The sequence below is a fragment of the Protopterus annectens genome, chromosome 5.part0 (assembly GCF_019279795.1).
Source record: "Protopterus annectens isolate FY-2018-M chromosome 5.part0, PAN1.0, whole genome shotgun sequence".
NCBI classification, from domain to species: domain Eukaryota; kingdom Metazoa; phylum Chordata; order Ceratodontiformes; family Protopteridae; genus Protopterus; species Protopterus annectens.
In genome coordinates, this window is record NC_056735.1 from 1,984,632,158 (window position 1) to 1,984,657,425 (window position 25,268).

The 25,268-nt window shown below is 35.7% G+C and overlaps 1 protein-coding gene across 3 annotated transcripts in view; it reads right to left on the minus strand.

Moving 5' to 3' along the window:
• The window catches only part of DACH1 (dachshund family transcription factor 1), a 1,758,683-nt gene extending 1,743,378 nt beyond the window's left edge, over positions 1-15,305 (minus strand). For 2 of the 3 annotated variants that reach the window (XM_044071748.1, XM_044071747.1), the window contains exon 1: positions 13,812-15,305. In XM_044071748.1, the coding sequence (XP_043927683.1) occupies positions 13,812-14,365 (554 nt within the window). In that variant the 5' untranslated portion in view covers positions 14,366-15,305. The remainder of the gene's footprint in view (positions 1-13,811) is intronic. The other variant, XM_044071749.1, reaches the window with a different exon arrangement.
• Positions 15,306-25,268: the final 9,963 nt, after the last annotated feature.

Sequence of the window (25,268 nt, forward strand, 5' to 3'; positions counted from 1 at the left end):
TGTGTGGAATTTGTGTGCTAGTTATTTAATTACTTTACATGTAGGTTTTAGCTGCTAGACTTTTCTTTCTATTTCTTGGATAAGGGCTGCTGAACAGGAGGGGTAAAGTGAGTTCAAAACAATGAAACAGATTCTGAATGAATTGATATTACTGCTGTGATTCCAAAGAGCTTCCCTCTGGAATCTGTCTTGGATTGTAATGTTTACCTTGAAAAATTATGCTGTACTGGGGTATGCAACAAAGAATTTCATGCCTGACACAAAACGTGGTGCAGCAATTGATGACCACAGTGAAAATTCAGGACTTAACACTAATATGAAGAATGCCAAATCATAAGCTACACTGACATGTTCTATGGTGGCTTGGAAATAGTTAGAAGAAATAATACAGTAAAGTGGAATACTTCAAGAAAAGTACAGTGATGGCAAGAGTATATGTTTGACTCTTTTAGTTAAGGGTCACTGCGTATAGTTCAAAAGTGAAGGTAACAACATTGTAAGAATCCACAGATAGCATCAATTCTAATTAATAGGTACTGATTTCACTGTTAAATGTTTCCTTTAATATCCAGATCAAAATGTTAAGTACACATGAGGATGCCTTTTTTCTTGACAAAGTCTTCTGCCACTCTGTCCAGACTGATTTCCATACATCCATTTGAAAACCAGTAGCTGCTGTGCTATTTTTAACCGAACAAGGTGGTCTATTCTAAATCAGGGCAGTTTTATTAGGAAATCAGTATTGACTTCTTAGTGTATCTGGTGCAACTCTAAACATTACAAGTAAGAAATAAAACACAAACTGCACACAGTAGATGAACCACCAGGTCTATTTTAATCCTGGTACCTCAGCATTTCACCTTCAGTGGATATCTCTTTGTAATACACCAACAACTTATTGAACTTGGTAGTGAAGTTTTGTTGTTTTTGACATCACAAGTGAGACACTTTACCCATGTTATGTTTAATGTTGTATAAATTTCTTGAAGCAGAAACAAAGACATTTGTCAAGCTCCTTTTTAAAAAGGTAACATGGGAGATATGCAAGTTTCCTCTGAAAAACTAGTACATTATTTTGCCCGTTTCTGGAAACATTACAATGACTTGAACAATACATTTGGGCCAAATAGCAAAACTGCACTAAAGTAGACACATATTTTACCATTATTACAACGTCATATATATGCCACAAACAGAACATCTGCCTTACATCCTAAAACATTCATCTTAAAAAATAAATAAGAGTAACCATGTCACAAACACATTTAAAAAATACAATATATATATATAACATTCCTGACATACAACGAAATGATTCCAGAAAAGCAGAAAAAAATAATACAAAATTAAAGCAAACATTCGGGATAATAAAGATCAACAATAAACATGTTTTTATGGTTTGCCAGAATCTTCCTGGCTGGTCCTCTGCATCTCTGCTGTGGGATTTTTTTTCCTTTCTGTTTCAAAAATTAAGACTTTACTTTTTAATAGAAATGAAATAACATTCATATTTGGACACTCCTAAGCTAAAAGCAAGAGACACATTCTCATGGGAGGAACTACGGTTGTCAAGTAATAATGTTTTAGGGGGAGGGAAGGTTCCTGCTGGCTACTGTACATGGTACTACACAGAAAACTCAGACATCTAGTAACACTGCTGCTAACTGCAAAACTGAAAGTTAACAGTGCAGTGCATTGGGTTTTAAAACACCCAGTAATATAGCTGGTACTGCAGTACTTTATACAACAGCTAATAGCTAATAAATAAAGCACAACACCAGTTTTAACACTGCCTCTGCCTTTCAATGAACATTAATTTAAAGCCCTAGTGAATCTGGTGAAATGTAAACTTTGTATATGTATCACTGTGCAGCTTAAGAACCTGAAGATAAATCATCTCTTGAAAGAATACAGGCTATATAAAGTGATATAAAATTCAATTTTAATATGTAAGGTTGAGACACAAAGAGGAAACGGTGTGGCTGGGACCCAAAAAAAGAAAGACACTTCTTACTACTAGCAGTATTCTGACATATCATTTTACTACTGTCAGTAGTAAGATAGGAGGTAGGTTGGCATAAGGGAGAGAGGTTAGCATAAAGGATGAGGTGTTTACCTTACAAACACTAGGTGCAGGGCTTCCTTCTCACCTGGAGTAATTGGCTAGGCTTAAAATGACCCACAAGGCAGTTAGCCTAGTACTAATGTATGAATGTAAAAGAGGCAGAAGTGATGTCGTCGATTTCTGATATTACCAATACTCACACAAAGGTGTTTGACACATCATTAGTGTAAGCTGTAAAATTGAAGCATTGTGAGGAAAGAATAAGCCAACAAAGAGAAGTCTGCATTTAATGACTTTAGCACCGTCATCCAAGTTTCCAGAAAGCAGCTGGTAATACGATGGCATACATGTTATGGATAGCTGTAATACACTGCTCTATCATCACTCAGACCTATGACAATATGTGAATATGCAGCAAGCTTTTTTCAAACACATGAATAGGCTTGGCTAAACATAAGTTGATACTAAAGTACTTTTGCTTGCAAATACAATCCTAATCTGCCATAAATGTTCACGGCTTATGTCCTGCCATTTCACATTAAGGAGTATAAAATGAAGACAAGCAGTAAATTAATCAAACTACATGCAGCACTGTATGTGTTCGACTTCACAGCATCATGCATAGCTTCCAGCATAAGAATCTCAATGTATGTAAGTGTCCCTTCTTACTTGTCAAACTGCCCAACTCTATCATTTTAGGTCAATAATGCAGACAGTTTTAGGAATCTTGCCTATACTTTTTCCCTTTCAAGAAAAGTCAGCTTTTCTTTTCAAGTCAAATTTATCTAGCTGTGTGTGTAGATATATATATATATATATATATATATATATATATATATATATATATATACGCACACACACACACACACACACACACACACACACACACACACACACACACATGTATGTATCTAGTTGTTCTCAAAAGTTACTGGTCTTGCCTCTTGCAGAAGGTACAGCTAAAGACATCTTAAATGCAGTTACAAAAAGACAGGAATGTAATACTCACATAATACAAAGACCAGCATGCTTGAACAAATACATCTTAACTAACACTTCTCAGCTTCTGTTCTCAGTTTTACCACTTCTGCATTAAAACTATGGATAAAAAGAGTACACATTTCCATCATAACATAGAATACTAACAAAAAGACAGACAAAATATTCACAGAGGAAAAAACATATATCTCTACAATTTACAAGCAACACTTCTAGTTTTGCCTTTTCTATGCTAAAATGGAATGGCTTCACAGCATTAATTTAAAATTACTTCACTCCATACAGGGTTAACACTCACAAATGCAGTAACAGCAGCTGAGAAGCAAACATTTAAGAGGGATGGACCAGTCAGGCCACAAGCCATGTTTGAAGAAAAATACATACCTTGTGCACAATAAGACAGAAATATCACAGAACGCATGGACTTAAACATAAATCCCACAGAAGTAAACTGTTAATGATTATGTAACACTATCTGCAGCACAACCTTCCAATTACCCTCTTTCACAACTACTTCACAGTGGAAAGAAGACTTCCAGAAACAAATTAGAAGACAGACATTTAATGATGAACTCTGAAGACATACTACCAGCAACATGCTTGCAGATTTGTTTATTTTTAATGAAAAAACACAAGCTACTGACAGTGTACAGAGTCAATATACATGGTTAAAACAACATAATCTCCTTCTTCTCAAGCTAAAGGAGTTTATCGAAACATCAGTCAATGAATGACACTAAACTTGGCAGTAATGATAAACAGAATATGTAACAAATCCCTTTATGACAGAGAGAGGGTATGCTGAATGACTTCTATCGTTTAATAAACAATGTGTCTGTTATTCATAAAGAATATCAAAGGAATTCTATATCAAAACATTAGTCATGGTACTGTCACCTCTGAAATACAGAAATGTTCATCCAGCATGTCCACTGAAAAAACATCTAAAAAAGCCTTCAAACAAATCATGGCTTGTGTTCAGATTACATGGTGAAACATGGAAACAAACAACCTACCATGCTGTTCTGTTTCCTCAGCTCCTGTAAGCAAGTTATGTACTTATGAATTAACTGAAAACAGCCAATCACTTTGCACTTAAATCCCAACAGATTGTGGAGTACATGGGCACACATCTGTATACAAGGTTTAAGACATGCTAGTGCTGCAATTAGCTTTAACTCCACCCACCAAATAAGGCCTCAGTCAATAAATCAGATTCCTTAATAACATATATGATTATTAAAATTACTGACCCTAAGACTGTTTAGTAACATTCAGATCCTAACTTTGAAACATATGGACACACTTATTCAACGAGTAACTAGCTAAGACATCCTCCATACTCATTTTTCTTCTACGCTGTCTTGCTCTACCATGAAATCTACATGTTGCAACTCCAACAAACAATACCTTGCAAGAGCACATAAACACAAAAATAACACAAGACACGTTACAATAAATAAACAAGTTTACAGCATTTATAGACTTTCATAAGAAAACACTGATAAAATAAAATGAATTTGGAACAAGATTTTGCAGCATATAGGTCTTACTACCCAGACAGCTATGGTCTTCTGAAAACTTCAAATTTTCGATACTTAACATGTACATACACTAAGTTACAACCAGTTTACTGGTTAATTAGAAACTATAAAACTCCAAATTGAATTCCCTAGCTAAATATAATTCCAAAATGAACACACTGAATCCATAACTTAATTCATATGGCACAATATACAGCTGCCTCCTTAATAATCTCAAAGGGTTTCAAGGCAACTACTAAAGGAAATGTCAGGCTTCCATCCTATATATCTGATGCATCTTTTCTTTATGCACAATCACCATAAATGTTTCAAAATAGGGAACTTGCCTTTACTAGCTTTCACTCTATTTAATATTTTTGCAAGGACACCACAGCAAACAAATGATGTGCCCTATATCAGACACCAAAGCCTAGCAAATACAGAGGTTTACCTGCCATCAATGGTATCCATTTTTATTCTACATATTTACAGGATTCATACATTTTGCAACTTTCCATTCCATCCTTAAAAAGGAGACAAAATCAACCTTTTTTTTACATAAACACATAGAATGAAAACTACAACCTATCTGCAACTATGGCTGCCACCTTTTCAGATGCCCAAAGTGGGACTTTTTTTATAGAAAAGTGAGATTTTGCAGGACAAACTATGCATACAACCAGTACAAAGAAATGGTCTTCAGTTTTCTGCCAAAATAAAAAGCATATTCTTGTAGAATTTGAGTTATTTCTACTGTTGCTTATAATATTAAGGTGCTTCAGATACAAAATTGTTGCTTTATTTCACTATTACAGGTAACTTAGTAAACACTTTTTATCCTAAAATCTCAGGATGTCTGCCATTGTTCATGTTTTTTGCAGGGCACAACTGCTCAAACAGGGACTGTCCTGCATAAAGAGCAACAGGTGGCACCCCTATCTGCAACAAGAAGCACAATTAACTTTCTTGACATAACATTTCTGCCCCATTACCATTTTCAATTAACAAATGGTTATACAAACAGTCAAGACTACATCTGCCTCTCCTCTATGAAATTTTAAGTGGTTTTAAGATGTGCTTAAAATTCTGACCTCTACATGAAAGACAGTAAAACTCTAAAGTAATATGAATATCTTAAAACAAATATAGTTATTATGTTGCAATGTTTAACATGCTTTTGGATACATGCATGTATATGTAGACATACATAACCATATACTTATGTCTATGTATACGTGAGGGTATACACAGACGCACATATATATACACCCACACACAAACAAAATTCCCACTGTAAGCATATTCCCTTGTCTTCAAAGAATTCTTATAGCTGTAATAGTCACTGAACAGCTCCATGTTACAATAAAACTGGATGGACATTTTGTAAAGGGCAAAACATACTTCTGTTACAGTATCCAATTTGTAAGAGTTTAAGAACAAATCTAAGAGTGAATTAAATTCTTCTTCCTCAGAAAAAAAAAATAATTTTGATCTCATGACCTCCCCCTAACATGCTGATGTATTTAAATATGATATGGAGCATTCTTTATTCATGTGTGTACTACACACAGCAGTGTCTCCATTATCTGGTGACTTCAAAATAGCATGGCTTGAGCTACATTTCTGTAGCTTATTTTTATCAGTCTTATATGTGACAGCACCATATGCTATTTTGTAAAATAATAGTTAATGTATGACTTATAAAATAACTTCCCATTATCTGGATAATCGGATGTATTAAACAATCTGAACTACCACTGTGGCAGGACAGCATGTAACAATTGCAGGATACCCTAAATAATAACTTTTATTTGCATACTCTTTAAAATATTATCCGTGACACATGTTGGACAGTCTATGAAATATGCACTATTAAATATGAAGTAGAACATTAACTGACACTATAGCCTATTTGGAAGGACTGAAATGACAGAGTTATAAAGCTTTACTCCAGATTCTCTTAACATCATGCACACAATCTGAAAAACAATTTAAATATTACACATTAGATACACTAAACTAGTGTTCTTTATATTACACTTGTATATTAATCATTTCTGTCAATATCAAACATGCTTAAATACAAAATGTTGGTATTCCTCACTTTGTGAAAGCCAAAAGCTTATAATTTCTGATTCTATATATTATGAAAGAAATAAAAAAATCATAAACAAAATAAATGTCTGTGAATTTTTTGAATACCTGAATAATTAAATTTAATCAGATGCTCTCTGAGACACTATGAAGAAAGACAGAAAGGTAATTAGTGCTGATCAGCAGAACCACTGTCCTCACCATTGCGATTTCAAGGAGAATTATACCCAAAGGGTACAGCTGTACAAACCCAGCATATGAGTATCAGGAAATTAGAATACACATTGTTTTAACAATGTTAGTGTGTCTCAGAAGTATTGGACAAAGCAAAAAAATGGCAACCAAGGTTACATATAATGACATGCATTGCAACATCTTAAATACCAATACTAATATATGTATATCCTTAACGACAAGAAAATGCAAGCAGAATTACATCATTTCACAGAAACTATTACCCCATGAGCATGGATATTTATTTAGTAGTCATGCACCTTGTACATCTAATAAACAGACTTTATTCACATAATAGTTAATTCTGTACACATCTGAATGTGTACTTTGTTTCTTTATCTTTCAGTTGAGGGTTTTCCTGCTGCTATTTATACAAAGCATATGATAAATGTGTGAAGAATTTCTAGTTCACCTGTAATGCTGCTGTCTACATACAGGTGTGTCCTTTCCCAGTAATTGATACCAAATCAAAATAAATAAAAAATAAATGTTACTGATGTATGGAAATTGTGTTTGCAGTTATATTCCACATCATTATACCCAGTGTGTCTTTAAAACCAACATTTCATAAAAGCATGCTGGTGTCCCATTTGAAACAGGTTAAGTGCTTATAGGGAGCAATTTTTAATAAAAACACAGTCTGTACAAGGATACACACAATGTGGACCTAAATAAGTACAATTCACAGCAAAGCAAATAGTAACATATACGCATCTAGGTGATGATTTCAAACTCCACATTTATTTCAAGATGTAGATGAAAAGTACCTGGCCCTTTCCTAAGCTCTAGAAATATTTTTAAAAGAATTATTAGGGGCTGACATCAACTTCCTCAGTATACTGTTGTACACATGCATGATGTGTTAAGGCTTTAGTATTATCAAAATGTTAGCTACAGAAACTTAAAGTGCAAAATGTTAAATACTCAAAACAATGCACATGGGCTACTCAGAAGTCCAACAGCAGCAGGTAGAATATTACATATGACACGAACCATTTCCACATTACATGCATTTGTGGTATGTAAATACATATGATCGTCCAAAAAATAAAATACAAATAAAAATCTAACAATATCATTTTCAGTGTGCTAGAGCAAATATAACAATGCATTCATATAAAAGCATGCTTTGTTTTTATTTTTATTTTGTTGACCAGGTTAGTCCCACTAGGCTAGTAGCCTCTTTTCAGGGGAGACCCGAGGTGGTATTTATACTACTATGGGAAAATGTGGCCAGGACATCAGGGAACTTGCCCTGCTCTTTTCACAACTCTCAAAGTCAGCCGCATCACATATGTTAATGCAAACTGATGACTAGCTGAAGATGTCAACAGATACTGCTACATATCTGTTGTTATGACAGAGAGGTATGTTTGTCTGTCTGTATGTGTATGCGCATGCATGCTGTTACTTGCTCAGTGCTAACTTTTGATATCAAACTTGTGGTGTTTAATTTGCAGGAGTCTGGCTGAGGTGTGAAATGAAAGCATACAACAGATGAGGCACAATGAATTGTCTTCCACATATTATTTAATCTATATTTATATGTTACGTTTATAATTTATCAGGCAGTAAGTAAAAACAGCTGTAGTAGAGTACAACAAACAAAATTCAAAGTCTGCAAAATATCAAAGAAAAAAATAAAGTGATAAAATGAATAAAGTATTAAACAAAATTAAATACATTTGCATGCACTTCCCTTTTGAAGACATATTAACTGACATGAATCATAAGCAAATCTACTGCATCTTCTGCAGTTTAACTTTAATATGCATTATTTACTAACTTCAGCAACAGGCCAACATAAAATGCACTTCATACACAGTTACCAAGAGAAAAATTGAAATCAAAGTAAAAACAAAGTATAAAGAATCATTATGGGTCTGCCTACTGGAGTTTTTATTTCAGATGAGTTTGTGTGTGTGTGTGTGTGTGTGTGTGTGTGTGTGTGTGTGTGTGTGTGTGTGTGTGTGTGTGTGTGTGTGTGTCCATATGTGTATGCGTCTGCCCTCACATGTATATGTGCATTTACCAAGTAAGCCATAATGTGCACAACAGTTGATTTTTACGGATGAAGTTGATGGCTGATGTTAGTTGATGATTTTGTTTAGTTGCTCTACATGCAAACAAAACCTGCATGAATCGCACACCGTATGCATGAAACCACCTTATAAATGCTTATACTGTTTGCAATGCTGTCTACAACTACTGCATATATGTTTTCCATATGTATCTGCAGCTACTTCCTCTGTGTGCATACCATATACAAGCAGCAACTACTGCAAGCGCTAAAGTGCTTCACAACACATAAAATACCCAAGGTTTTGCACAACAAGGAGGGAGTCCATGTTCTCAGTAAAACAGTTCAGATCGACACAAAGTTTTACACATTTGCTCATGATGCCAGCATAAACCATTCCATACATTCTGCTTAATTATCTTTTAGCTAAACATAATTATACAAATTTGTCAAAAACTAAAATTAGTATGAGTTACTGATAATTATTTGACAACAGCTCAGTAGACACAAACTCACAATGTGAAACTCACAATGTGCTAGATATGTATATGTATATATATGTATATATATATATATATATATATATATATATATATATATATATACACACACACACACACACACACACACACATACAGTAATATTACATACACACACGTGTTTATGTATACATTGCATGCATATTTACACATGAACTGTACATATGAACACACACACACATGCTTTTTATTTTATGTTTAACCTGGTAAGCCTATATGTCACAAGTGAGCCTTTTTAGGGGCAACCTGGAACATTGTATGTTAAAGTGACTAGCTGACTTGCTATTTAAATATAGGATTTTAACAGGATGTTAAGAGCACAGATGCACCATTCATATTACTTGTGCAAGCATTCTTTATCCTAACACTATCAGTGTAAGAAGATCTAAAGCTCTGTCTGTGACATTACCAGCTGTAAAATATGTTTTGCCTTGCAGAACTTAGCCCACAGAAATTGAAAAGAAAAATTCTGATACTGGACAACTGATAAAAAATATATAACACAATTTATCATGCTGCAGAAAAGAGTAAAATTCATGCTCTGACAAAATTGAAAAGATAGAGTACCAAATGCCAAAAAGTAATAAATGCATTTATCTCACAAAATCAATGTTGTTTGTTTTAATTAATGTTAGATTTCCATCAAAGTGACTAAACAAACAGCTGTATTAAGAATGTTTTGCAAGTACTTTGCTTAAAACATACACTGACAATTTTACTCTATATACTGCAAACATGTGCCATAGGCAAAAAAATCAAGTGTTAATTCTAGAATATATAGCAAATTAGCATGTTACTAGTAGTTTTTTGAGCAATATGTGCAAGGCAGCAAATGTATGCCTTCTTAGTTATGTTGCCCTTTTACTGGCATTTTGTTGTTTACAATATAAAAAAAACAATGAATGATAACCAGTTATTAATGTACTTCATGCCAACAAAGTGTTGTCAGGCAGCCTTAAATGATTTTGAAGCAGACAAAAATTATTACTTTGTTGTACATGGCACTGACATACATTATAAAAAAATGACAGAACAAGAAAAATCAAGAAAAAATAGCAAACAAGCTTAGTTATCACAACAGAAGACAATTTCACAGAGAGATTCTGTCAAACAAGCTAGAGTCTGCATAACGTACTGCAAATTAGTATATTACAGTGCCTGCACTGGAGCTTCAGCAACAAGTTATGCAATAAAAGCATTAAAATATAACAGCATTATTAGTCTGTCTGATATAAATGTGCAATCTCAATCTGTCATACACTATAATGTTGTTTGTTGATGAAATACATTATTTCTTCCCTACTACCTGCCTGCAACTTAGACTTGCTTAAAAAGAAATGTCTATCTTCCTTACCCTGCACAGAATGAAACATCTACTTCATTAAAAACCACTATTTTAATTTTATCCTGGATGCCAGTAACCTTTCAGCAATCCATTTTCCAAGAAAACAGGAAGCAGAGCATTCAAACTGTACAATACTTCAAACATGTTTTATTTTAAAGAGTCTATTCAATTACTTCTACTACCACTTTCAAACATTTACCAACACTAATTCAGTGATGATGGCATGTGAAAAATTGCCAACTTTTCTGAACTACAGTAAAATAATTAATAAAGTGCCTGCAATTGTACACAACTGCAAAAATTCAAACAACAATGAAAAAAGTAAATATATTCTGTATACAATAAAAATCAGCCTTAACAGAAGTAGGTTCTTGGAGCAAAAACATCAAAATGCCAGTGAAGTGAGATAAATGAAATGGACAAAAACTGTTTGAGTGTGTCAAAAAATTGTGCTTGTTGACAGCGTTATTATGTAAAGATACAGTTTGATTTTCTGCTGTTCTACTCCATAAGGTCTTTTTATAGCACTGCAGCCTTTCTGTGATAGCAATCCCTGTTTCTGGGGGTAAGCACAATGCTCTCAATTACTAAAGAGATATTTAAAGTCAAACATAGGTGTCTTGTGTTTATAATTACTTTCCTTCCATTCTCAAAACCCATTGTTTGAATTTAATGTGCAAACATAACAGTGTTGATTTCAAATGCAGCATTTTACATATTCAGAATCCCCTCTCTAAGTACTCAAATAATGGACCTAATGATTAAAATCTTAACAAAGTTAGTATAAATTGCTGCAAATGCATAATGTTCAGCCATGTAAAATAAAACATACATAACAGCTTATCCCAATACATAAATTCCAAGAAAATTAACTCAATCTAAAACGCAGACTGATAAAATGATATATATTCTACTCGGCATTCTAATTTTTGGCAAGTACACAAAGTTCAGCAACTTCAGAATAAACAGATTAGCTGTTAAATGTTAAGTAAGTATATTTTAGAAAATTTGTACCCATTATCAAAGAGTAAAAAATGTTCATGTTCTTGTTCTGTTTTAATACATTACAGGTGTTTAAAGTTCTGCTGCATAAAAATACAAACACTTTAAAATTTAAAATAAGGTCAGCATCATCACTTCACTTGCAAAGAATGTGAAAATGGAAATATGTGTACTAACGGATTAAAGCAATCGCTGTATCGCCCCCACCCCAAGTTCTTATAAGGAGCTATCACCTACACTACTGCATTTCAACAGTCTGTAGCCAATATGTAAATCTATACACATAAGTAGCCTATGATTAGTGGCTCTGCTTCAGATGGGAGTAAAACCGGCTTACATTGACACTGGGGATTTATCATTTCCATTCTTGTATTTCACTCCACCCTGATTGCTAGAAACGAAATGTGTCAGAACCGATGAGAAACACTGTCTTGTAAAGAATATAAATTATTTTGAAATGAAAACACTAAAGCAGGCTGTATGTGCATCGATGGCTATAGTGTGGTTCATCGTCCCATTTACACACACACCTCTATTTTACTAAAAAGGTGTGTGCATCAAATGGAATGCAATGGTGAGTTCGTTTTTGTAAAAAAAAAAAAACTTTTGTTACTACTTTGGGCAGCGTTAATGCTTGGCTGTCGTACTGAAATAGAAATACAATTGATTGCCATCAAAAATAAAAATGTTGATGTTTTACAAGAATTTGGCCCAAGCCCTAAATCAGCAACACAAACACATGGTACTTTTCTGTGTATTTTTATAAAACTCTGATAAGCAAACAAGGCCACATCTGAGTTTTCTGGTTATAGTTCCAGAGTCATGTTCATTGCAATTGTTCTCAGTTCTGCACACTTTATAGCAATGGTTATGTGCGTGACAGGGGTTCAAATTTCGTCTTTTACTTTTGTTTGGTCTACCACAATAAGGGACTGACTGACGCTTGACACTTTCGTTTACAGTCCTAAATAAGATGAACAGAAGGGAATAATATTATCATACTCCAAAATGTCCCTCTCTCGAGTGCTGAATTCAGACTCAGTCTAAATGTTATTTACTGCCTCCTACCTGAAGGGACCACCGATGTGCTGAGGAAAGGGGCGGGGCGGGGGTAAAAGTCCTTTTAGTATATACCTCCCCCAGTAGTCTGTCCTTGAGTTTTAGTTCCTAGCCCGCGATCGTTCTTACAGATCTAGTCTTGTTGATTTATCGAAACAAAACACTAAATGGTGAAGTTAGGCTGGGACACACCCCTCATATTACCTTCCTTCCATGCGACCTGTCAAGAAAACTCCAGCTCCATGCAGTGCTTACAGTAAGCTTTCTAACTGTCGGGAACAGCTGCGCAGTATTACAGCTTAACGGTCATTTCTGTTTCTGAGATGGACACAGTAACAGTGGAAGCAGCACTTCAGGCTGAGTGTACTGTCGCCACTTGTCATTGTCGCTCTCACTCCACATACACAACCCCGGTACAAACTAAATGACATTAGGCAAGTGTAAACCACCTGCCAAAGTCCCGTCTCGTGACGTTTGTTTATCATTTTACAGTCTGTCGGACGTCACTTAGCACCCCAAACTACCTCTTCTACAAACAATGCGTAAGGCGCGTATAGGGAAAGAGCGTAGTAAAATTCACTAACACCGTCAGCCTTTACTATGGGTCCCGACAAACTTTATAGAGTGACCAAGTGCGTGTCTCACAGGGTCTACCAAACCAATGGTTACAGTTCACCCCACTAAGTGGTGTTGAAATCCGGTCACTATTAATACAATTTGCTTTAGTAATGAACCTGTTATCAAGAAATGTTACTCCAGCCGTAGCTTAATATGAAACGCCTTTTCATTTGGGACAGTACGTGTCACCTACTTTATGAGCTCTTATTTTTACTAAGCCAGCTCCCGCTACACTACAGCCCGCCCCACACACGATCTAGTGTGTAAGGTACCGGAAAGTGAAACTGAAAAAAATGACCGTGACCCAACTTACCTGGCGTTGGTGCAGTCGTTGTAAAGGGTCTCGAAATCCTTCCTGGAGATGAGTTTGCAGCGGTTCACTCCCGGTTGGATGGCCCCGAGGCCCCTCAGGATCCGAACCTGCTCTACATTGCACACCACCGGCGTGATCTCAAGCCTCTTCAGCTTTGTATAGACTGTGTGCAACCCCCCGACCAGATGCTTCAGAAATAAATCGAAAGCTTGAGGCAGGCATATGAGTTCGCAACCTTCCACTGTGAAAGAAGCCACCTTGGCCCCCCTGAGATCCACCATTTTACACTCATTATTCTGGGGGATGTTCTCTACTGGAGAAGGGGTCGAGTACACGGGCTTGTTCGGAAGGTTATTAGTTGCTGTAATAGTAGGACTGTTACTGCTGGTCGTGATCGCCTCCGATCTGAAAATAGTCTGCCCGGCCGGGGCTATAGAAGGGGAAGGTGAAGATGTGGCTGAAGAGGAAGAGGTTGTGGAAGAAGTTGAAATTGGAGGCTGGGGTACAAGTTGTGTCGGGGAAATCAAAGCAGCCGGCACGGCCATGGTCAACATAGAAGTTATTACGAAATCGATGTGCAGTTAAGCCTCCTATAATCGAGGTACACAGTCCACTCGGAGTCGTGAGCCCTCTCAACGACAAGAGTTAAAGATGAAGGTGAAAAGGAGGAGGTTTGAAGGACTTGAAATTTCTGTGGCAGTACATTGATCAAAGATTGTGAGAGAATGACAGAGAGAAAATGAGCTGGAAAAGGCTGCCTGTTCTCTGGACGAGTTGTTGTTGTCACACGGTACAGGGGCGGAGCTCCAAGAACTTGAAATAGCCTTTGAAGATAGTCAGGCTTGTCTGCAATACAAATAAATTAAACAGCATGGCATTAGTGAAGACGAGACGCGTGTAATGTGGCCAGCTCACTTATTTATTTGAAACTAGAACGCTGAACCGGTTACATTTTGATAAATTAGACCTGCTAGTGTTAAAGTTTGAAGGAGAAAAGTATTTCAGCACATGTGGAAGCAGAATGCTTTGCAAGTAAGGCATTATTTTTCTTGTCTTTGTCGTTTTGTCATTTCAAAAGAAATTGTTTGCTGCACTCACCAGCCGTTACTGAAGCTAAAGGACTCTAAATGCCTACCGTTACACCCGTCATAAAACCAGAGGAATTATTTAGACATTATGTTTACAGTTTCTCCATGCGTTATTTTACAAAAAAAAAAAACAGAATACGTGTGTGGCTTACTTCTACACTGTCCAAAATTTTACATACTGTCCAGATATTTTTTAGTCTGTTACTCAAAATCTGTGGTTTTTCTGGTCAATCATTGAGTATTGCAGCCACCAAATAATGCCAGACATTTAAGTTTCCGACATCATGTTAAGGAAATACATGTTTTAGCAAAGGCTATTATTGTATTAACTTGATACGTTTATAAAGAAAAAACAGTATTTACCCCCCCCCCAAAAAAAATGTAGAGATTGAGATATATGATGTTTAGTGTTTAATAAGAAGCTTATTTTCCCCAGCAACTTGCACTTGGTGCAGGCTAGTAAAAAACTTATGACTGAGTTTGTTGTCTTTTATATATTTAAAATGACTATTGGAACATTTTCATAGGAATTCTCAAAATTCAAAAACTGCCAATGAAAACGACATGTTTATAATGTGTTCCAGTTACTGCTAAGCAAATATTTATAAGGTATCTTGAATGGGGAATGGGAATTAGAAAAAAGTATCTTGAATGGGAATTAGAAAAAAATGTGTTTCCAGTACACAGTTGCATGAAAAGATACAATTATGCTCAGACATTGGACTTATCTTATTTGAACTCAGAGGAGAACAAAAGTTGGTAAATACACTGTTCAGAAATGGCATTGCATCCTATCTTCATACTTCTGATTCAGTACCAGGTTCATCTGTCTTTTCCCCCCTTATTTCACTTGCAGGTTTCCTTGAAGAAGATTTTTCATAAGTAAAGAGCAAACTGCACTGCGGAACTGGGAAGCCCAGCAGTATTGCACACTGCCACCACAACTGGAGAGCATATGGTTCAAGACTGGAGACAGAAGTGAGGCAGCTTAGACCAGTTGTGTGCAGTTTGTCAGAGATATTATGTAAACATGATAATTTACTTCTTATTGCAACATTTCGAAGTGTAATAGGCTAGCTTAAAGAGGCAAAAAGATTTAAAATGCCCTTTTGTAAGAAACACTTGACTGGCAAATTAATGAGCACTTAATATCCACCAAAAGCATCTCTACAAATATGTAAACCTGCTTTTAATGCAACTTCGCACACACACTCAAGTTGTCTAAGGTTTATAAGTGAGAGAAAATGAAGATTTTTCCTAGGCATGTTAAGTTATTCTGTGCAGTAGCAGCAGGTTCAACACCCACGTGCACACGCATTTTTGTGAAAATATATAAAGTTAGGCATTTTCCACATGGGGAAGAAGTGTACCTTAGAAATGAGTAGAGTATTCAAAAGCAGAACCTGAGATACGTGTTAGAAGTATTGTATCATTAACTGGGTTGTGGTACTACTTTATATAGCTGCCACTTTTTCCCATATCCCTTGAATTCCCTCTCTTTCAGCCCTCACTCCACATTCTTTCAGGGAAGTGAGGAGTGTTTACTAACAAACTAAAACACCAGGGATTTAGCCTTAATGCTTCTATATGTAAAGATAAACTAGTGTCAGACATGGACTGTAAAAAGACACACAACAGATTCAGACTGTGAAGCTGAACAGGGCCATATAGGATTATTTGCACAATGCACCCTTGTCTGCTTTGGTCTACACCAGGAAAAAATACTGAGGGAATCAGGACACTGAGCTATTTCTGTGTGTTATTTTATCTTAATGGCTTAATGAAAACTTTGGTAAAAGGTTTTATTTTTTTCTTCATCCTTAAGCTGTTTCATATATTTTATGATAGAACTGACATAATTTGTAAAATGAAAACACTGAAGAAAATGTACTTTGTTTGGCTGTGCCCCTAAAAAGAAAAAAGCATTTAATCACCCTGGACTGTATTCCTGTTTTCCAATAAGTTTGAATATTGTCTTTGCTAAAAATCCAAGGATGACCTTATTTAAAATGTTTGGCATAGTTTCACAGGAGATGTTAGTGTACACACACATACACATCAGATTTTTTTTTTTAAGACTGGGGAAGACTTGAGTGAGTTTTTCTACCCTTTATATTAATGTATTGCTATCATCCATGACTACAGCATGTAGCATAGGCATCTTTACTCATGAAGTTAGTTTCTTGGTGGTATCACCACATTTTTCCTGAACTGCTGCAAACCTATGAGTAATATCCACAGACCGTCCCCAGATCATAGGAGAAACAAATGATTTTTTTTGTCTTTTTAAAATTAGATGTTTGCTGTTATATATTACCAGTGAATTGTATTTATTTTTAAGAAGTATGGCTATAAAGATTTCTTATCTGTGACCCTGCCATAAAAAAATAAACTTTTGGTACCTTTTATGTACATTTGATAGTAAGTAGCAAAGACTAACCTAATCTGTGCACAGACTCGTTTTTCTGTGCTGCCATCTCATTTCCCTTCTCTGTCACACTACTGCATCTTCAAAGATCCTGAGCCTTGATAGTCACCATGGCACAATCTGAGCAACATAAATGACACCCAGGAGACTGAAACATTGTTACATTGTACATATTTTTTCTACTGACCTGGACCTTAACAATACATGATATTTCTACATCATAGTTGGTTTCATGTTATGTCATGATAGGCTATAGAACTGATCCAATATCATTATCTTAAATGAGTAATGGTACCTGAGAGAAGACTAAAAAGTGCTGATTGATAGTAAGGAGCATATCTGCATCACATCTCTCCGTAAGTATATGTATGTATTTTGGTATTTCTGTTTGCCTGTGTGTGTGTAATGTATGTACGTGTGTTTTTTATATATTATATATATATCTATATATATATATATATATATATATATATATATATATATATATATAAAAGTCACACATGCATACATAAATAATATGCATATGTGTGAATGTAGTCTCACGAGCACACACACACACACACACACACACACACACACACGTGTCTGTGTGTATGTGTGTGTAAAGCCAAGGGAAAGGGGCACCAGTGTGTATATATATATATATATATATATATATATATATATATATATATATATATATATATATATATATATATATATATATATATATATATATATATATATATATGCATAACATGTTTTATGCTGGCTACTTCTTTAAATACAAGTATAATCTGTTCATCGCAACTTCTGAATCTAATTGTAAATTACATTTTAAAAGGATGTGTAACTTTATTCAGATAAATATGATAAAAGACATTAAGAGCAGTACTAAAACCATCCTGTTTTCACCACAAAATTAAGGCATTTTATTCATGGACACCTTCCCCAAGGTATTGAAATTTCTACTTCATATGAATAGGACTGCATTCTGAAAGCAATAAATGAACATTTGTCTAAATGTAGTGTTGTATGTAGTAGGCAGGTCCCTCTTGTACTCCACCCAGCAAGATACACCCCTTGTTTTTAATCACATCCATGGTCAGCATTTATTCAAAAGAATGAATAGATAGATACGTTTTACTCCCTCAATTAAGTATTCACTTCTCTCATACTGTGAATTCAAAGGAAGGCACAATTTGTCATACACATCATAACAGTGTATATTTCTTTCACCTTTACTTAACAAGTATAACTTTAGGAGTGAAACAGTTGAGGGTGTAAGTAGTTTAGGATTTATGCAAAAGGAAGTATTATGTATGTATTTGTATTTTTTTGACCAGGACGGTCCAACTGGGCAAAAAGTATCTCTGAGTGGAGGCTCAGACAGAAAACCTCAAAAAAAAAAAATTAACAAGAATTGATTTTTTTCCAGAAATCAATCACATGGCATACAGGTAAAAAACATAAATGTAACAATAAAGTTGTAAAAATTCTTAGCTAAGTTATATTTATGGACATAATCATTAGAACAGTAAACAATAGAAATGATTATTGTCAGTAGGAGTTTAAGGTGTTTGTGTGTGTGAAATTGTAAACGGATTAAATGTTCAGTATTTGTAGTTATGTATAAAAAATAAAGGTACAACATGCAAATTTCTTTTTAGATATATGTACTGCTACATATGCACCTTTCTTACTCTCTCTCCCTGCCTGTCAATATATAATAGTACAAGCACAAAACTTCTTAAAATATCTAACCCAACTGTTATCTCTCATTCTTCCCCTCTCTCACTTTGTATAATATGAGAGATGGGTTTGATGTAGAACCATCATGAAAGATGGCGAGTATACAAGTACCTAAACTATGAGTGCATAAAATACACACACACACACACACACACACAAAAAACAAAAAGGAAGGAGAAGAAAAACTTTCCTGTTAAAAAGACTTGCTTAGGGCAAAACAGAAAGACAGATAACAGGGCAAGTGAAAATCTTCACCGCACAATGACCTACAAGGTGTTTTTTTTTTTTGTTTGTTTGTTTGTTTTTTGCATCTACTGTTCAGTTTATTTTTTTTTTAATTGCATGGCTGCTGCAAGAACTTTTTTTCATCTAAAAGGGAGAAGGAAAGTGTAGCATTATAATTCTGTCTTCACTGTACTGCATTTTACATAAAAAAGAGGTATAGTGAGTGACTGAAATAATGTAATCGTCCTCTACAGTTGCCTGTGTTCTATCCTATCCTATCTCACTCCTGTTTGTTTAGTCATTGAAGTTTCTTGATGTCATTGGCAGCAGTATACAGCTGATGAGTTATTTATTCAACTGACAAAAAATATCTCTATAGTCACTTTCTATAAACACACATAAATGTCTATCTATATAGTTATATGTATAAATGCATAATTCATGTGTGAGTATGTGCCTTAATCCTCCCATTTACACCATTCTCAAACGGAATAATTTACTTTTCACCAAATTCATTGTGTCTTTCAAAGGGGGTTGCTGTATTTCACTAAATTCATTGTGTCTTTCAAAGGGGTTTGCTGTAATACATTTCTAAATGTCACGAAGCATAACTCTGAAAATGCACCTCATTGCGAGCAATGTTGCTCATTTTGAGTTTTAAAAAGCCCATGTTCCACATTGAAATGGTCTGTCAAGCATTCAGTTTTAAGAATATTTTAACTAATATCTATAGTAAATGATGATGAATCATAGTTATACTTGTTATTCATTTTTGATAAATTAAGTAGCACATATTTTAACTTTCTTGTGAGCTTCCTAGCTGAACCTGTTAGTATGTGTTCCACGTTTTGCCCCTTTATTCCATATTATGAGAGGCAATGTTGCACATTTGGAGTATGGAAGATTGAGAGCTATGTCACTAAGTTCAAACCCACTTGTTGAGCATACATCTTGTAACACAAAACACGCAAATGACTAAAATAAAGTATGACTTTACCACTCCTAACTAAAACAATACTTCACTATGGTTTATTTTCTCCATTTAATAGTTATTTACTGGCCACAGGGATTCATTGTGTTATGAAGTTTAGAAGTATAGTTTTGTCGAAACTGAATTAATGAACCGTGCTCAAGAAGAGTACAGAGTGAATGTTGCACACCGTATACACATTTCTCTTGTAAAAAATGGGGTGGGGACAAAGAACAGTACCCCATAAAGCAGGTTTCAGACTAAATAGCACTTAAAATAGCACGGCCGTAAGGCGCTTTGTAAAGAAATGATTTGTCTATACTCATCACTTACATATAACGGACATTATCACAGAGTGTATCAAGCGTGTGTGAAGTATTGTTTAATGTTGTTTCCAGTTTCTGGTTACAAATTGTGCTCTGGTGTAGAAAATGACTTTAAGAACTCGGATTCCCTCAGCCTCTGTTTACCTGTTTTGTGATTTCCAACAAGTAACTTCAACAGATAGTATTCCCTGCTCCCCCTGAAAAGGGACACTTGAATGGGATTAACCAGTTAGCAAGCTCACAAACACACAAATGTATTTATGCGCACGTCCGTGAAAGGGAAAAAGTGAAAACAAACTGCTGACATGAGGCGGTACCAGTCGAGCTGGCTCCCTCCAAATGTAAAAAAGTTACGTAAGCAAATAAAACCCCGCCTCGTGGCGGAAGGGACGCCAAGGGCCTTATTTATTTGTAATTATTTTGCTACTTCACGTAGACTGGGGAGGGGGAGTAGTTTTCTGCGGATAGAAGTTGAACATGATAGCAACACTAAATGCTGTAGCCTAACCAAGTCTTATCACACCTAGTTATTACATGCAGTAACGACTTACAATTTGTGCAATATTGTAGGTTAAATATTCAGGACTTTTGGGAAAATTACTCGACGTCCTCTGACAAAATGTCATGGACAAAGGGAACCGGTAAATCAAAAGCTCCAGTCCCAAGTATATTTGGTTATTATTCATCAGCACCTCCTGCAAGCTGTCTGCCTGTCACCAGCCTTCATCTCTGTACTTGGACCATTAACTCTGTTGGCTTTATCGTCCTTCAAAATACAGAGTATTTCTACGATTTGTTTTCACGTTATTTAAGAAGCCGATCCTCTTTTCTCCTTGACTCCACCCCATCAAGTATTATTTATTTATTTGACATTTGTTAACTGGGTTGGTCTGACCGAGCCAGACGCAAATTTTCAGTGAAGACCCGAGGAGTAAAGTTCTATTGTAAGGCAAACAAAAATTACGAGTACAAAGCCACACAAAATATGACAGGTTGGTAACAGGGCAGTAGTACTAAGCCGTTACATAAGAGAGAAAAATGTAGAAAGTAGGCAGGGTGTACAAAAAAAACAAGAGTGCAATGTGATAATATACTATAGATACATGGCCGTTAACTATAAAGCTATTTACAAAAAATGTAGTTACAAAAAATAAAATATACATATTTACATAGATTGTAGTTGCACATGAAAGTATGGTATGGCATCTATATAAAAGAGAAGTAGAGACCTGAAGAGTTATCACAGTGAGAAGAAGTGATGAAAAAATAAGGTGGCAGATGGAGACAAGAGTATAAACTTTAAAAGACAAGGCACATTACAATCCATCCAAACATTTCACACAGTTTGCCCCCCACAACTCTGAGATGAATCGGGGACACATTTCAACTGAATCCGGGACAAATCCAGAAACAAACAGGGACACTTTTTAAACTATTGGTACTATTAACGTGATATACACGCACATAAAATAGGTGAACGTGAATTAACATAGTTTTTTTAAGTAAAGGAAGCCTATAACTCTATTATTCTTATTTATTAAGGGCAATTCAATTTTTCTCCAAATGTCAATTTTACAATGGATAACAAGGGACGGTGCTGATTTCGGTCAAAATCAAGGGCATTTGAGAGGTGTGAACTTTGCTTTTAAACGTTTAACCCCAACTGTGGATAAAGATGGATCTGAGATATGCAAAGGGATCCTGTACATTCTGTTCACTTATTCTGTCAGTACTAGTGGCAACAAGGTGAACGAGAAATTGGGAGCAACTTGTCATAATACCTTGAATGCATGTATGTGTGGCACGCACTTCAACATTTACACTGATTTTTGAGGTTTATTTCCCAAGCAAGAAAGTGAACACAAAATAAGCTGATAATAAGTTACTGTTTAACTTTCAGTAGTCACTTTCTAATACTATTGCCGGGACCTACTTTGATTCCCGAAGACCAACTATATTTCAAAGTTCACGGACAGTAAGGAGAAAAAGAAACATGCTACGTACAGATACATAATTGCCCATTTAGAAGAGCTCATTTTCCCAATCAGGAGTGTAGCCAGAAATGTATATTTTGCACTCAAACCTAATGTTGTTGCTCCCACCACCTACCTATCATTTAAAAAATGTACTCGAGTCTGTAATTGCTATTACCCCCCCCCCCCCAACACACGCACACAGAAAGGGGGGTTGTTTTCAATTGTTATCCACTAAAATATATTTGGAGGTGTATTCCTTTCCCACAAAGATTATTTGTATACCTCTATACAGTAAATATTCGTTTAGACAGTTCTAAACATCGTGCTTTTTGAGTGTTGTTTCTTAAAGATGATCAGAAAAATTGTACTCGTTTGAGTCCACTGAGTATGCCTAGCTACACTGTTATACCCCAAACCTTTGTTGTTGTTTTTTATTACAAGCAACTGTGTAGAAAAAAATTAAACTTTGTACCGGATGGTAGTTAATATCTTAAACACTGCCTAAATTGTATGCCCTAAATAAAATGTGATTGTGTTTCTTGCTGCTTGTTCAAACTACGATTCAGCCAAGCAAACGCAGGAAAAGTTAGAAAACGAACTATTTTTATTTGCAGCGCGCAACCTTCAAGTTTCTGAATATGGGACCTTTAATTTGCCATGGTGTAAAACATGCAAATGCGTTTGTGCGTATTAAGTGACAGCAAAAACTCAGCCAAGTCTGTGATCAATAAGAGATATATGAGCGGCTTGCACAAAGAGGCAACGGGTGCCAAAACTGATGGCTATGTGCGTGGAAAACGACTACGATCAAGCCTTATATCAACCTGTCCGGATAATCACCTCTTTGGTAATTATTATGTGTTGCCATCATGAGAAGGACATGTAATTGGGTCTGGAGAATTCTTTAAAGAGTATAAAGCCGTACAAAGTGCCTTTTAATGCAGTGCTGTCTGTTAAATATGTTTAGGAAAACGGAATCCCATGAATTATTATAGTCGAGTGTTAGTGGAGAGAGGGATCTGTACGTTTTACACATCCTCCAGTTCACATACGTACAATTAAATTTAAACGCAAGCAAAGCAATGGGTCCTGGGGGTGGGGGCTTGGCTCTTGTTCCCAAGCACAAGGGCACAAATGCAAAATAATCAAGCACTGTGTTTCTGCTTTACGACCTCGCTAAAGAAAGGTGAATGCCGGGGTGTGCAAGAAAAAAGTAATTCGTTTTCACCGAGTTATTTCCAACTTAGGAGCCAATTATTTTAAGTATCAGAATGCTTGTTAGATAGCCTAGCCCCCCCCCCCCCCCCTTAGTTGCCTATTCATATTCAAGTGGGCACACTGGGCGCGGAAACTTCGGTATTTTGTTAACAATGTACAAGTGGCAGGTGTGTTAAAAAGACAGGAGCTCCTTTGCGCCTGCAGTATTAGTGTTTGGTCCCTTAACTGACGTTCGTGACGAATGTGGCAAGCTGACCAGAGCAGGTTGCTTCTGTAATGACTGTTGTTTTTAAAAGACTGGAAGGCTGGGGCTTTAAAGTGTCCAAAACATGCTGAAAGGGAAAGTAGAATGGGGAGGAGCTTTTTGCTTTCTAAACAAAAGGTACTCGCTTGTTTTTTGACGACCGTTTTGCGTAAAACATATAAAGAGGTCACAGATATGGGCATTCTGATACCTTAGCCTTCACTTCATACAGTCTTCGAACTGGTTTCGCAAGCGTGTAGTTGGGGGAATCCGATTTGTAATTGTTACAGTTGTCTTCTTTTTACGTAATTCGCGACCGTTATTAGCGGCAAAAGTTAGATTAACACCGGGCCTACAAATCTCACAGGGCAGGTGACTTGGTCATACCTGGCTGCCTAGACGTTTGACGAGCAGCAGAGGGCCCTTTAGGCCTGGGAAGGTCCAGTGAACAGTTTAACACCCGGTCTGGACAGCAGGGTATTTCAGCACTGCTTAGGAATTAACGTTTTAGTATTAAAGTTAAATGAAATTATAACGTTTTTTCTGCGTAAAGTAGTATAATAATCTTTATTCGAAAACTTAGAAACGTGTGTGTGGGAGTGAAATGAATAACTGTGATCCTTAGAGCGAGATTTAGAAAAAAATAAACGGATGTGTTTGTTAATGTTATGGGGACTGACTCAACTTTGCATGACCAACCCCTTCTTCATTTTAATTTTATTATGTGTAAAACAGTTGAGTATTCATTTTAACTTAATACTTTGAACAAGATGTGCTCATTTAAGGTTACTGTTCGTTTCTATGGCGACTTCATGTCTACACGCAATGAGGTTAATTTGCAAAATTGTTAATCTCGCTTGTACATAGGTGGAGAATCATAACAAACTGTGGTGCAGGCAGAGCTGCATAACAAAACTATTAACTTCTGTTTTTATCAACTGACACAGAGCAAACAGATGTATTAGAATGTATTTAATCTTATTTGAAGTTCTTGAATTTTTCTTGGTTTTGTATGTTGACTGAGGGTGTGTTGCCCATCTTCGTGTTTGTATACAGCTGTTGAGAAGTGTCAGAATTTTCTTATTTTGTGAGAAATTTTTGTGTGCCCAGTAGGTAGATATATATTGGTGTGTACATAGAAAAAAATGAAGGCTTTGTCATTACAGATGTTTAACAATATATCATTTATGTAGTTATTTCATTCAGGGAACATTAACTGACCAAGGGCAATTTACAGACTGTCTGTATATA